This window comes from Mobula hypostoma, chromosome 4 (genome assembly GCF_963921235.1).
Source record: "Mobula hypostoma chromosome 4, sMobHyp1.1, whole genome shotgun sequence".
NCBI lineage: Eukaryota > Metazoa > Chordata > Chondrichthyes > Myliobatiformes > Myliobatidae > Mobula > Mobula hypostoma.
In genome coordinates, this window is record NC_086100.1 from 2,122,118 (window position 1) to 2,138,151 (window position 16,034).

The window sequence follows — 16,034 nt, forward strand, 5'->3', positions numbered from 1 at the left end:
GCAGGGAGGGAAGGGTCTGAGAGGTACTAGTGACCTCAGTCAGGGAGGGAAGGGTCTGTGAGGTACTTGTGAGCTCGGGTAGGGAGGGGAAGGTCTGTGAGGTACTAGTGACCTCAGGCAGGGAGGGAAGGGTCTGTGAGGTACTAGGGACCTCAGACAGGGAGGGAAGGGTCTGTGAGGTACTAGTGACCTCAGGCAGGGAGGGAAGGGTCTGTGAGGTACTAGTGACCTCAGACAGGGAGGGGAGGGTCTGTGAGGTACTAGTGACCTCAGGCAGGGAGGGAAGGGTCTGTGAGGTACTAGTGACCTCAGGCAGGGAGGGAAGGGTCTGTGAGGTACTAGTGGGATCAGATAGGGAGGGAAGGGTCTGAGAGGTACTAGTGACCTCAGGCAGGGAGGGAAGGGTCTGTGAGGTACTGGTGGGATCAGACAGGGAGGGAAGGGTCTGTGAGGTACTAGGGACCTCAGACAGGGAGGGAAGGGTCTGTGAGGTACTAGGGACCTCAGACAAGGAGGGGATGGTCTGTGAGGTACTAGTGGGATCAGGCAAGGAGGGAAGGGTCTGTGAGGTACTAGTGGGATCAGACGGAGGGAAGGGTCTGTGAGGTACTAGGGACCTCAGACAGGGAGGGAAGGATCTGACAGGTACTAGTGGGATCAGACAGGGAGGGAAGGGTCTGTGAGGTACTATGGACCTCAGACAAGGAGGGGAGGGTCTGTGAGGTACTAGGGACCTCAGGCAGGGAGGGAAGGGTCTGTAAGGTACTAGTGGGATCAGACAGGGAGAGGAGGGTCTGTGAGGTACTAGGGACCTCAGACAAGGAGAGGAGGGTCTGTGAGGTACTAGGGACCTCAGACAGGGAGGGAAGGGTCTGAGAGGTACTAGTGGGCTCAGGCAGGGTGGGGAGGGTCTGTGAGGTACTAGTGGGCTTAAGGAGGGGGGGGAATGGTCTGAGACAGATCATTAGCCGAGGGTCCTTAATGTCGAATGCAACCTCTTGAGGCACCACCTCTGCCTCAAGAAAATGTCCTTAATGGTGGGAAAGGATGAGGGTGCAAGGAAAGATATCAATAAGCTGGAGATATTGTAATGAAAGATGCAGAGATAGAAGAGGAACTGAATGTGTAGTTTGCATCAGCCTTCACAGCGGAAGTCATGTGCCGTACACCGGATATTCAAGAGTGTCAGGGAAGTGAAGTGTGTGCAGTGAAAATTATGACTGAGGGTGGATAAATCTCCTGGACCTGATGGAATGCACCCTGGGGTTCTGAGGGAAGTAGCTGGAGAGATTGCAGAGGCATTAACGATGATCTTTCAAGGATGGATAGATTCTGGCATTGTACTGGATGACTGGAAAATTGCAAATGTTACTCTGCTATTTAAGAAGGGTGGGAGGCAGCAGAAAGACCATAAGACCCTAAGAACAAAAGACCATAAGATATAGGAGCCGAATTAGGCCATTCAGTCCATCGAGTCTGTTCTACCATTCAATCATGGACTGATCCAATTCTTCCAGTCATCTCCACTCCCCTGCTTTCACCCCATACCCTTTGATGCCCTGGCTAATCAAAAACCTATCCATCTCTGCCTTAAATGCATCCAATGACTTGGCCTCCACAGCCACTCGTGGTAACGAATTCCACAGATTTACCACCCTCTGACCAAAGTAATTTCTCCACATCTGAGTTCTAAAAGGACGTCCTTCAATCCTGAAGTCGTGCTCTTATATTTTTATATAGAAAGGAAACTATAGACCTGTTAGCCTGACATCGATTGTTAGGGATGAGATTACGAATACCTGGAGGCACCTGACAAAATAGGCCAAAATCAGCATGGTTTCCTGAGAGGAAAATCTTGCCTGAGTAACCTACTGCAATTCTTTGAGGAAATTACAAGCAGGGCAGACAAAGGAGATGCAGTAGAGGTGGTGTTCTTGGATTTTCAGAAGGCCTTTGACAAGGTGCCGCACATGAGGCTGTTTAGCAAGATAAGAGCCCATGGAATTACAGGGAAGTTCCTAGCATGGGTGAAGCATTGGCTGATCGGCAGAAAACAGAGAGTGGGAATAAAGGGATCCTATTCTGGCTGGCTGCAATTTACCAGTGAAGTTCCACAGGGGTCGGTGTTGGGACTGCTGCTTTTTAGGATGTGTGTCAATGATTTGGATTATGGGATTAATAGACCGGTTGGCTAAATTTGCCAATGATACAAAGATAGTTGGAGGAGTGAATAGTGTTGAGGAAACAGAGCCTGCAGAGAGATTTTAAACGCAAACAACAGGAATTCTGCAGATGCTGGAAATTCAAGCAACATACATCAAAGTAGCTGGTGAACGCAGCAGGCCAAGACGAAGGGTCTCGGCCTGAAACGTCGACTGCACCTCTTCCTATAGATGCTGCTTGGCCTGCTGCGTTCACCAGCAACTTTGATGTATGCTGCAGAGAGATTTAGACAGTATAGGGGAATGGGCAAAGAAGTGGCAAATGAAAAACAATGTTGGAAAGTGTATGGTCGTGCACTTTGGTGGAAGAAATAAACGGACAGACTATTATTTAGATGGGGAGAGAATTCAAAATGCAGAGACGCAAAGGGACTTGGGAGTACTTGTGTAGGATACCCTAAAGGTTAACCTCCAGGTTGAGTCGGTTGTGAAGAAGGTGAATGCAATATTGGCATTCATTTCTAGAGGAATAGAACATAAGAGCCGGATGTGATGTTGAGGCTCTATAAGGCAATTATGAGACCACAATACTCGTGACTATTGTGTGCAGTTCTGGGCTCCTTATTTTCGAAAGGATATACTGACATTAGAGAGGGTTCAGAGAAGATTCACGAGAATGATTCCAGGAATGAAAGTGTTACTGTATGAGGAACATCTGGCAGCTCTTGGGCTGTATTCCCTGGAGTTCAGGAGAATGAGGGGGGATCTCATAGAAACATACTGAATGTTAAAAGGCCTGAACAGATTAGATATGGCAAAGTTATTTCCCATGGTAGGGGATTCTAGGACACGAGGGCACGACTTCAGGATTGAAGGACGTCCTTTTAGAACTGAGATGTGGAGAAATTACTTTAGTCAGAGGGTGGTAAATCTGTGGAATTTGTTGCCACGAGTGGCTGTGGAGCCCAAGTCATTGGGTGTATTAAGACAGAGATAGATAGGTTCTTGATTAGCCAGGGCGTCAAAGGGTATGGGGTGAAGGGCAGGGGAGTGGGGATGGCTGGAAGAATTGGAGCAGCCCCTGATTGAATGGCAGAGCAGACTCTATGGGCTGAATGGCCTACTCCTGCTCCTATATCTTATGGTCTTATGGACAAGGAAAAATTTACAAGGACACTGTCAGGACTGGAGGATCTGAGTTATAGGGAAAGGTTGAATAGGGGAGAATCGATAGAGGTATACAAAATGATGAGGGTGTAGACAGGGTAAATGTAAACAGGCTTCTTCCACTGAGGTTGGATGAGACTGGAACTAGAGGTCAGTGGTTCTGGAAGAAAGGTGTAATGTTTCAGATGAACTTCTTCACTCAGGGGGAGAGAGCTTGAGACATGCTGCCAGTAGGAATGGTGGGTATAGGTTCAACGTCAGAGTTTGAATCCTAGGGGGACCAATATCCTGGCAGGGAGATTAGCGAGGACTACTGAGGTGACTTTAAACTGGAATGGTTGGGGGGTGGGAATCAAATTAAAGAGGCTAGGCGAGAGGAGGTTAGTTCACAACAGGGGGATGGGAACCAGTGCAGAGAGACAGAGGGGTGTAAAGTGAGGGTAGAAGCAAAAAGTAGTAAGGAGAAAAGTAAAAGTGGCAGGCCGACAAATCCAGGCCAAGCATCAACAAGGGCCACTTTTCAACATAATTGTATAAGGGCTAAGAGAGTTGTAAAAGAGCGCCTGAAGGCTTTGTGTCAATACAAGGAGCATTCGTAACAAGGTGGATGAATTGAAAGTGCAGATTGTTATTAATGATTATGATATAGTTGGGATCACAGAGACATGGCTCCAGGGTGACCAAGGATGGGAGCTCAACGTTCAGGGATATTCAATATTCAGGAGGGATAGACATGAAAGAAAAGGAGGTGGGGTAGCGTTGCTGGTTAAAGATGAGATTAACGCAATAGAAAGGAAGGACATAAGCCGGGAAGATGTGGAATCGATATGGGTAGAGCTGCGTAACACCAAGGGGCAGAAGACGCTGGTGGGAGTTGTGTACAGGCCACCTAACAGTAGTAGTGAGGTCGGAGATGGTATTAGAGGAAATTAGAAATGTGTGCAATAAAGGAACAGCAGTTATAATGGGTGACTTCAATCTACATGTAGATTGGGTGAACCAAATTGGTAAAGGTGCTGAGGAAGAGGATTTCTTGGAATGTATGCGGGATGGTTTTTTGAACCAACATGTCGAGGAACCAACTAGAGAGCAGGCTATTCTGGACTGGGTTTTGAGCAATGAGGAAGGGTTAATTAGCAATCTTGTCGTGAGAGGCCCCTTGGGTAAGAGTGACCATAATATGGTGGAATTCTTCATTAAGATGGAGAGTGACATAGTTAATTCAGAAACAAAGGTTCTGAACTTAAAGAGGGGTAACTTTGAAGGTATGAGACGTGAATTAGCTAAGATAGACTGGCAAATGACACTTAAAGGATTGACGGTGGATATGCAATGGCAAGCATTTAAGGATTGCATGGATGAACTACAACAATTGTTCATCCCAGTTTGGCAAAAGAATAAATCAAGGAAGGTAGTGCACCCATACTGACAAGAGAAATTAGGGATAGTATCAATTCCAAAGAAGAAGCATACAAATTAGCCAGAAAAAGTGGCTCACCTGAGGACTGGGAGAAATTCAGAGTTCAGCAGAGGAGGACAAAGGGCTTAATTAGGAAGGGGAAAAAAGATTATGAGAGAAAACTGGCAGGGAACATAAAAACTGACTGTAAAAGCTTTTATAGATATGTAAAAAGGAAAAGACTGGTAAAGACAAATGTAGGTCCCCTACAGACAGAAACAGGTGAATTGATTATGGGGAGCAAGGACATGGCAGACCAATCGAATAATTACTTTGGTTCTGTCTTCACTAAGGAGGACATAAATAATCTTCCAGAAATAGTAGGGGACAGAGGGTCCAGTGAGATGGAGGAACTGAGCGAAATACATGTTAGTAGGGAAGTGGTGTTAGGTAAATTGAAAGGATTAAAGGCAGATAAATCCCCAGGGCCAGATGGTCTGCATCCCAGAGTGCTTAAGGAAGTAGCCCAAGAAATAGTGGATGCATTAGTGATAATTTTTCAAAACTCGTTAGATTCTGGACTAGTTCCTGAGGATTGGAGGGTGGCTAATGTAACCCCACTTTTTAAAAAAGGAGGGAGAGAGAAACCGGGGAATTATAGACCGGTTAGCATAACGTCAGTGGTGGGGAAACTGCTGGAGTCAGTAATCAAAGATGTGATAACAGCACATTTGGAAAGCGGTGAAATGATCGGACAAAGTCAGCATGGATTTGTGAAAGGAAAATCATGTCTGACGAATCTCATAGAATTTTCTGAGGATGTAACTAGTAGAGTGGATAGGGGAGAACCAGTGGATGTGGTATATTTGGATTTTCAAAAGGCTTTTGACAAGGTCCCACACAGGAGATTAGTGTGGAAACTTAAAGCACACAGTATTGGGGGTAAGGTATTGATGTGGACAGAGAATTGGTTAGCAGACAGGAAGCAAAGAGTGGGAATAAACGGGACCTTTTCAGAATGGCAGGCAGTGACTAGTGGGGTACCGCAAGGCTCAGTGCTGGGACCCCAGTTGTTTACAATATATATTAATGACTTGGATGAGGGAATTAAATGCAGCATCTCCAAGTTTGCGGATGACAGGAAGCTGGGCGGCAGTGTTAGCAGTGAGGAGGATGCTAAGAGGATGCAGGGTGACTTGGATAGGTTGGGTGAGTGGGCAAATTCATGGCAGATGCAATTTAATGTGGATAAATGTGAAGTTATCCACTTTGGTGGCAAAAATAGGAAAACAGATTATTATCTGAATGGTGGCCGATTAGGAACAGGGGAGGTGCAACGAGACCTGGGTGTCATTATACACCAGTCATTGAAAGTGGGCATGCAGGTACAGCAGAAGGTGAAAAAGGCAAATGGTATGCTGGCATTTATAGCGAGAGGATTCGAGTACAGGAGCAGGGAGGTACTACTGCAGTTGTACAAGGCCTCGGTGAGACCACACCTGGAGTATTGTGTGCAGTTTTGGTCCCCTAATCTGAGGAAAGACATCCTTGTCATAGAGGGAGTACAAAGAAGGTTCACCAGATTGATTCCTGGGATGGCAGGACTTTCATATGAAGAAAGACTGGATGAACTAGGCTTGTACTCGTTGGAATTTAGAAGATTGAGGGGGAATCTGATTGAAACGTATAAAATCCTAAAGGGATTGGACAGGCTAGATGCAGGAAGATTGTTCCCGATGTTGGGGAAGTCCAGAACGAGGAGTCACAGTTTGAGGATAGAGGGGAAGCCTTTTAGGACCGAGATTAGGAAAAACTTCTTCACACACAGAGTGGTGAATCTGTGGAATTCTCTGCCACAGGAAACAGTTGAGGCTGGTTCATTGGCTATATTTAAGAGGGAGTTAGATATGGCCCTTGTGGCTACGGGGTCAGGGGGTATGGAGGGAAGGCTGGGGCGGGGTTCTGAGTTGGATGATCAGCCATGATCATAATAAATGGCGGTGCAGGCTCGAAGGGCCGAATGGTCTCCTCCTGCACTTATTTTCTATGTTTCTATGTTTAAGTGAAATCTGGATAGGTACAGGGATGGGTCTGGGGCTGTGGTCCAGATGAGGTGCCGACTGAGGCCCTGTTTCTCTAGTGTAGTGTTCTCTGACTATGACTCCATTTAGGATCTAAAGATTAGCTTCATTTGTCACATGTACATTGAAATATCGAGTTCAAGGTGTCAGTTTGTGCAACTCAGTGGAAGGCTTTCGCTGGGGTCAGCCCGCAGGTATCACACACTCCCGGTGTTGTCAGAGTAAGCCAACAACTTACTAACCCTAACCCATGTGGGAGGTAACTGGAGCACCCAGAGGAAACCCACGTGGTCATAGTGAGAACCAGCAAACCCCTTACAGACACTGGCGGTAGTGTGCGCTGGCATTGGACACGGTCCAGAGGAGCTTCACGAGAATGATTCCAGAAATCAAAGGTTAACATATGAGGAGCGCTTGATGCCTCTGGGCCTGTACTCACTGAATGGGGGCCTCAATAGAATGGACATGGAGAGAATATTTCCTACAGCGGGGGAAATTCAGGGTCAGAGGGCAAAGCCTCAGCATAAAGGGAAGTCCATTTAGATGAGGAGAAAGTTCTTTAGCCAGAGGTAAATCTGTGGAATTCATTGCCAAAGGCAACTGTGCAAGCCAAGTCTTTGGGTATATGTAAAGCGGAGATTGTTACGTTCCTGATCAGTCAGGGCATCAAAAGTTGCACAGTAACTGGAATAAGCAAGCAGTGTACAGATTATAGCTGGGAGCTTAATGTCCAAGGATACATATTGTATCGAAAGGACACGCAGGAAGGGGGTGGCGTGGCATGGCTTTGTTGGTAGAAAATGAAATTAAATCATTAGAAAGGTGTTGAATCATTGTGGGTAGAGCTAGGGAACTGTAAGGGTAAAAGGACCTTGATAGGAGAAATATAGAGACCCGAAACAGTAGGAAGGATGTAGTCTATCAGTTACAATGCGAGATGGAAAATGCATGCCAAAAGGGCAATGTTACAATAGTCATTTGGGATTTCAATGTGCAGGTAGATGGGGAAAATCAGGTTGGTGCTAGATTCCAAAAGGGGGAATTTCTAGAATGCCTACGAGATGGCTTTTTAAAACAGCTCGAGGTTGAGCCTACTGGAGGATCAGCTATTCGGGATTGGGTGTTGTGCGATGAACCAGAGTTTTAGGTAAAGGAACCCTTCAGGGAAGTGATCATCATGTGATTGAATTCACCCTGAAATTTGGGAAGGAGAAGCTAAAGTCAGATGTATCTGTATTACAGTGGAGTAAAGGTAATTAAAGAGAGGAGTTGGCCAGAATTGATTGGAAAAGAACACTGGCAGGGATGACGGAAGAGCAGCAAGGGCTGGAATTTCTGAAAGCAATTCGGAAGGCCCAGGAAATATACATACCAAAGGCAAGATGACACAACCATGGCTAACAAGGGAAGTCAAAGACAATATAAAAGCAAAAGAGAGGGCGTATAATAGAGCAAAAATTAGTGGGAAGTTAGAGGATTGGAAAGCTTTTAAATACCAATAGAAGGCAACAAATAAACCCATTAAGAAGGTAAAGGTGGAATATACAAGTAAGCTAGCTGATGATTTTAAATAGGATACCAGAAGTTTCTTTGGATACACAAAGTGTAAAAGAGAGGCGAGAATGGATGTCAGACTACTGGAAAATGATGCTGGTGAGGTGGTAATGGGGTACAACGAAATAGCGGTCAAACTGAACAAGTATTTTACGTCAGTCTTCGTTGTGGAGGACACTAGCAGTATGGTGGAAATCCCAGGTGTCAGGGAGCATGAAATGTGTGAAGCTACCGTAACTAAAGAGAAGGTTCTTGGAACACTGAAAGGTCTGAAGGTAGATAAGTCACCTGAATTAGATGGTGTACACCCCAGAACCAGATGGTGTACACTCCAGGGCTCTGAAAGTGGGGGCATTAGTAATGATCTTTCTGGAATCACTAGATTCTCCCAGAAAACTGAAAAATAGCAAATGTCACTCCACTCTTCAAGAAGGAGAGAGGCAGAAGAACAGAAATTTATAGGCCATTTCGCCTGACCTCAGTGGCTGGGAAGATTTTGGAGTTGATTATTAAGGATGAGGTCTCAGGGTACTTGGAGGCACATGATAAAATAGGCCATGGTCAACATGGTTTCCTCAAGGGAAAATCTTGCCTGACAAAACTTGGAATTCTTTGTAGAAATAACAAGCAGAATAGACAAAGGAAATTCGGAAGGGGGAGGGTCACCCTCCCCCTCCCCACTTTCAAATCTCTTACTAACTCTTCCTTCAGTTAGTCCTGACGAAGGGTCTCGGCCTGAAACGTCGACTGTACCTCTTCCTAGAGATGCTGCCTGGCCTGCGGCGTTCACCAGCAACTTTAATGTGTGTTGCTTGAATTTCCAGCATCTGCAGAATTCCTGTTGTAAAGGAAATTTGGTTGGATTTTCAGGAGGGCTTTGACACGATGACAAGCTAAACAAGCTAACGATGGCTGCTTAACAAGCTATGAACTCATGGTTTTGCAGGAAAGATTCTAGCATGGATAAAGCGGTGGCTGATTGGCAGGAGGCAAAAAGTGGGAATAAAGGAAGTCTTTTCTGGTTGTCTGCCAGTGACTAGTGGTGTTCCACAGGGGGCTATGTTGGGACCGATTCTTTTTACGTTATATATCAATGATTTGGATGATGGAATTGTTGTATAGTTTGCAGACGATATGAAGATAGGTGGAGGGGCAGGTACTTTTGAGGACATAGAGAGGATCTGAAGGATTTAGATTAGAAGAATGGGCAAAAAATGTGGCACAGTGTCAGGAAGTGTATGGTCATGCACTTTGGTAGAAGAAATGAGAGTGTTGACGATTTTCTAAATGGAGAGAAATACAGAAAAAACTGAGGTGCAAAGGGACTTGGGAGGCCTTATACAGGACTCCCTGAAGGTTCATTTGTAGGTTGAGTCTGTGGCAAGGAAGACAAATGTGATGTTTCCATTCATTTTGAAAGGACTAGAATATAAAAGTGAGGATGTGATGTTGAGACATTATAAAGCACTAGAAAGGCCTCACTTGAAGTATTGGAAGGCGTCTTCAGCCCCTTAGTGCTGGAACTGGAGTGGGTTCAAGAAGGTTTAGGAAAATTATTCCAGCGTTAAACTTTTCATGGCTCTGGGTCTGTATTCACTGGAGTTCAGAAGAATGAAGGGAGATCTCATAGAACATAGAATAATACAGCATAGTACAGGCCCTTCGGCCCACAATGTTGTGCTGACCCTTAAACCCTGCCTTCCATATAACCCCCCACCTTAAATTCCTCCATATACCATATTCATTTTTCATTGAAACCTATTGAATGTTGAAAGGCCTTGATAGAGTAGATGTGGAGAGGATGTTTCCTGTGGTGGGAGAGTTCAGGACCAGATGACACAGCCTCAAATTGGGTGGCATCCTTTTAGAAAGGAGATGAGGAGGCATTTCTTTAGCTAGAGAGTGGTGAATCCGTGGAACTCTTTGCCGCAGGCAGCTGTGGAGGCCGAGTCTTTATGTGTATTTAAGGCAGAGGTTGATAGATTCTTGATCTACCACGGGGGTGGTGGGTGCAGGTTTGGAGCTGAGAGGTAAAATGAATCAGCCACAATGAAATGGAGAGTAGACTCAATAAGCCAAATGGGTTAATTCTGCTCCTGTTTTATAGTAATTCTGCTCCTGTTTTATACTCTTCTGGTCCTGTAGAGAGAGGCTGGACATTCATGTCTGTATTACTTGGAGCTTAGAAAGATGAGAGTAACTTTATTCAAACAGATGAGATGTCAAGTGTGCTGGATGAAGGGTAGATGGTGTGACACGAGAATCTGGAACCATCATCGGAGTGGCCCAGTGGTGTATTGCCCTGAGTAACACTGCTCATCGCTACAATAACCCCAAACCGGGCTTGCTTCTTGTCACTGTCTGTACATTCACCCCATGACCATCAGGGTTTCCTCAGGCTGCCTGCTGACCTCACACATCCCGAAGCGTTACGGGATGCATTTCATAAGTAGTCGGCGTGCTACGTTAGTGTGGTAAGCCTGGAGGCACGCAGGCAGCCCAGCAGAACCCTGACCAGTTTGACTCAGGACGATGCATCTCACTGTTTCAACGTACACATGACAAATAAAGCTATAATGTTATAAAGCACAAATAAAGGTATAAACTGCACACCTGTGTCACCCAAACACTGTCACAGTGTGTGTCACAGGTATAAACTGCACACCTGTGTCACCCAAACACCGTCACAGAGAGTGTCACAGGTGTAAACTGCACACCTGTGTCACCCAAACACAGTCACAGAGAGTGTCACAGGTATAAACTGCACACGTGTGTCACCTGAGGACCGTGTCACAGAGTGTACACCTGTGACTCCTGAGGATGGTGTCACAGAGAGTGACACACCTGAGAACATGCTTAGCCATGTTTCTCTCGCACAGGGTCAGATCAGAGGGTCAGAGGGTGAGATCTGAGTGTCAGGGGGTCAGATCAGAGGGTCAGATCGGAGTGTCAGAGGGTGAGATCAGGGGGTGAGATCAGAGGGTCAGAGGGTGAGATCAGAGTGTCAGAGGGTGAGATCAGAGTGTCAGGAGGTCAGATCAGAGTGAGAGAGGGTGAGATCAGAGTGTCGGGGGTCAGATCAGAGGGTCAGATCAAAGTGTCAGAGGGTCAGAGGGTGAGATCTGAGTGTCAGAGGGTCAGATCAGACGGTTGGATTCAGAATCAGGTTTAATATCGCTGAGTGTCATGAAATTTACTGTTTTCCAACAACAGGGCATTCCAATACACAATAATAAAAAAATAAGTTAAAATAAATAAAATAAATTAAGTAATGTGAAAAGAGAACAAAAAATAGTGAGTTTATGTTCATGGGTTCGTTGTCCATTCAGAATTGTGATGACAGAGGGGAAGAAGCTGTTCCTGAAACGTTGAGTGTGTGTCTTCAGGCTCCTGCACCAACACTGATGGTAGCAGTGAGAAGAGGGCCTGTGTGGGTGATGGGGGTCCATAATGACAGATGCTACCCTTTCGAGGTAACGCCTTCTGAAGATATTCTCAGTGCTGGTCAGGCTGGTGGCACTGATGGAGCTGGCTGAGTTTACAGCTTTTTCCGATCCTGTGCGGGGGCTGCCTCTGCCCCTGGCAGAGTGTTAGCGCACTCGACTAACAGTGATGCAACCGAGTCAGAGCCAAGAATAGTTCAGTGTTTAGTTACACCCAGTTCCCACAGTTTAAGCCTGCACTCTGAATTCCACCTTAGGCAAGCGAGCTTTAATGAAATTATCACCCACAATCACTGTCTAATGTCTTTGTTGGCATACAGTCACTAAACTTGATTTAGTTCTCACAGTATTTAAATGAACTGGCTCACTTTTCTACAGGTTTGGCAATGCCCGGAGCTCCATGTGCTTTTAGCAAAAACACCTGTAAATTGCTAAATCTCACCAGTTAATCCAATCATAATTAAAGACAATTACAGCCCGGTCTATATGCAGCCACCAGGGAGAATGGATATTGAAAAATTCAGTAATTAGCTTCTTAAAACTCTAGCTGGGCTGCATCTGGAGTACTGTATATAGTGCTGGTTGCCCCATAACAGGAAGAATTCTCATCAGACCATATGTAGGAGCAGACTTGGGCCATTCAGCTGATCGAGTCTGCTCCGCCATTCCATCACGGCTGTTTTATTATCCCTCTCAACCTCGATCTCCTTGTCTTGTACATCTCCACCACCACCTCTCATTGTTCTTCAGTCTACCTCACTCAGCCTATCCTCACAAGACGTGCTCTGTAATCCAGGCAGCATCCTGGAAAATTCCTTCTGCACCCCCTCTGAAGCTTCACATTGCTTCCTACAATGAGGTGACCAGAACTGAACACAATATTCCACATGTGGTCACTCCAGAGTTTTACAGAGCTGCAAAATTATCTCACGGCTCCTGAGTTTAATCCCCCGACACACCCTACTTCCTTACCGCCCTATCAAGGCTTTGGAGAGGATGCAGAAGAGGCTTACCAGGGTGTTGCCTGAATCGTCAGTTCTTTATTCATTTCCATAGATGCTGCCTGGCCTGCTGAGTTCCTCCAGCATTTTGCAGAATCTCCTGTGTCAATGCGCCTTGGGCTGCGGGACTATGGACCCATTGTGGGGAGCTGGGGTGAGGGTGACGCTCCATTCTGACCTGTACAGAGAGTGATTAGTTTGACCACAGTTGGGAGTATTGTGCTCGGTTCTGGTTGCCTCATTATAGGAAGGGTGTGGAAGCTTCAGAGAGGGTGCAGAGATTTACCTGAATGCTGCCTGGACTAGAGAGCATGTCTTATGAGGAGAGGCTGACAAGCTTAGGCTTTTCTCTTTGGAGTGAAGGAGGATGAGAGGTGATTTGGTAGAGGTGTACAAGAACCAGAGACTGAGTGGTCAGCTCGAGACACTTTTTCAGGGCAGAAATGACCCCAATACAATGGGGCATAATTTTAAAGCGATTGGAGAGGGGGGGGGGATGTCAGAGGTAGTTTTTTTTAACAGGAAGGGTGTTGGGTGTGTGTAATGCCCTGCCAGGGATGGTGGTAGATGCAGATACATTAGGGACATTTACAAGACTCTTAGGCACATAGATGATAGAAAATGGAGAGGTGTGTGGGAGGGAAGAGTTGGTGCGACACCGTGGGCCAAAGGCCTGGACTTCACTGCAGCATTCCATGTTCTGTGTGCTGTGAAGGGGACATTGCTCTCATAAGTCTAGGTGTTCTGACTCGGTGATCTATGCCATGATTATGACGTGGTGAGCACGACACTATTACAACTCGGGGCGTTGGAATTCAGAGTTCAATTCTAATGCCATCTGTAAGGAGGCCTCCCAGGGGATGCTGGGATTTTCTCTGCTCCTCAGGTTTCCTCCAACAGTGCAAAGATGTCCCAGTTAGTAGGTAAATTTGTCTTTGTAAGCTGTCCTGTGCTTAGACCAGGTTAAACTGGGTGTCGCTGGGCCCATCAGACCATGAGATACAGGAACAGAATGAGGCCATTTGGCCCATCAAGTCTACTCTGGCGTTTCATCATGGCTGATCCAATTTTCCTCTCAGCCCTTCTCCCCGTATCCCTTCATGCCCTGACGTATCAAGAGTCTATTGGCTTCTGCCTTATATATACATAAAGACAGCCGCAAGTGGCAAAGAATTCCACAGATTCACCACTAAAGAAATTCCTCATCATCTCCATTTTAAAAGGACATCCCTCTATTCTGAGGCTGTGCCCTCTGGTCATAGAATCTCCCACCATAGGAAACATCATCTCCACATCCACTCTATCAAAGCCTTTCACCATTTGATAGATTTCGGGGAGTTCCAGTGAATATTCTATGCTAAATCTCTAAATGAAATAAGATAAGTATCTGAGCTGTCTGCGTTGTGTTGCTGGTGCACTGCCTCCCACTCTGAACACCTTGTTTCTTCTCCACAGCTCGAGAGCTTTAAGGAGCAGCTGGCGAAAGCTGTCCAACGGACCTACGAGGTGGACCCCGTCCCCGGCCGAGCGAACGGCGCTGTGGTACTGGGCCATCCGATCCTTATCGAGACATATGTCGGGGTCTTCTCCTTCATCAGCAACCAGAACAAGCTGGGATACTCGCTGGCGCGCGGTTCAGTGGGATTCTAGCATCTGCACTGTGTAAAGATCCCCCCCCACTCAGCCCATGCACAAAGCCCGTCAGTATGTCCATACAGACCATCGACACTCTGCACTGTGTCTGAACAAGACCGTGAGCCACTCTGCCCATCGAGTCTGCTGTGTATTCCATCGTGGCTAATTTACTATCCCCCTCAACCCCATTCTCCTGCCTTCTCCCATAACCTTTGGCACCCTCACTAATCAAGAGCCTGTCAACCTCCACTTTAAATATACTCAAAGACTCGCCTCCACAGCTGTCTGTAGCAATGATTTCAAAGTTCAAGGTATATTTATTATCAAAGTATGTGTACGTTATACAAGCTTGAGATTTGTTTCTTCACAGACAGCCACAAAGCAAAGAAACCCAAAAGAACCCATTGAAAAAAGACTGTCAAACATCCAAAACAATAAAAGTAAGCAAGTAACACATGGAACTGAAGTTGATGAAAGTGAGTCCAGGGTCACAAAGGCAGCCGCAGCCGCAGCCTCAGCTGTGCAGAGAGAAGGAAACACCGCAGATGTGTGAGCTGAACACCAGCCCGTTCTCCCCTGACCTCCTCATCCGGGCCCAGTGCGTCAGTTGGCCAAACATTGGCTTATTCTGTGCTCTCAGAGCCCAGCGCTACTCTTTCACAGACATCCCACCCTGCAAAAACTCATTTCAGGGAGGTAGCACCCCCGCTCCCCAACAACCCCATATTCCCCCCCCCCACCCAGGTCAACCTCCAAGGGTGCATGTATACAGGACATTTGATGATGAAAGAACATAACAATTTATTTGATCACATATTGAAACTGTTTACACACTCACATATATATCACAGATTTTACTTTGGACAGCTTCCCCCTGAACTCATCAACTGGCAAACTTTTGTAGTTTGGCACCAGTCCTTCAAGGTTAGTTGAGACATAATCCAGGACTTCCAAGTGAAGCTGTTCTCTTGCATCTGCCTTGATCACATTTGGAAATCTCTCTGCCAAAGTCAAAATCTGCTCTGGATTCACCTCATCTTGGCTCTCTGTATCGACCACTGACAGGTCTTTCGAGATTTGTTCTCTCATTGGGAATTTCTCCAAGATGATTTGAAAGCACCTGACATAGAATGCTCTGGCATCTTTGAGGAACTGCTTTGTCTTGTAAGGGGGGGGGGGATCTCTTGTGCTTCCTCGCTTAGCAACTGCCTCCTTGCCAGGTACCCGGTAAAAAGCTCTTCATCTGGGCGGTGAATTTCAGGGTTGCTCTCATCTATCTGCTGAATGTTCTGTTCTCTCAATACCTTTGGCTCAATAAATATGCTCGCCATGTCATGCAGGAGCTCTTCTACACTCCAATCCAGCGCGAAGAGGATAGGCGCCTTGTGATGAAAAATCAAATTGAGTTTGTCAAAACATTGTGTGACATTATGGAGAAAGCATGTGTATATTTTCATTTGGGGGTCTTTCAGCCTCTTCTGAATCTGAGATGACTTCTGATTCTCACGCTTTGACTCTAAATATGAAATAAAGGCTGGCCATTGGTGGAGCAGATGGTCCAAACCTTTTCCTAAAGAAAGCCAGCATGTAGG

General features: G+C 46.2%; 1 protein-coding gene across 1 annotated transcript in view; it reads left to right on the plus strand.

Moving 5' to 3' along the window:
• Positions 1-15,189, plus strand: part of tprg1 (tumor protein p63 regulated 1) — a 60,315-nt gene extending 45,126 nt beyond the window's left edge. The window contains exon 5 of the mRNA XM_063045239.1: positions 14,263-15,189. Within this exon, the coding sequence (XP_062901309.1) occupies positions 14,263-14,457 (195 nt within the window). The 3' untranslated portion in view covers positions 14,458-15,189. The remainder of the gene's footprint in view (positions 1-14,262) is intronic.
• Positions 15,190-16,034: the final 845 nt, after the last annotated feature.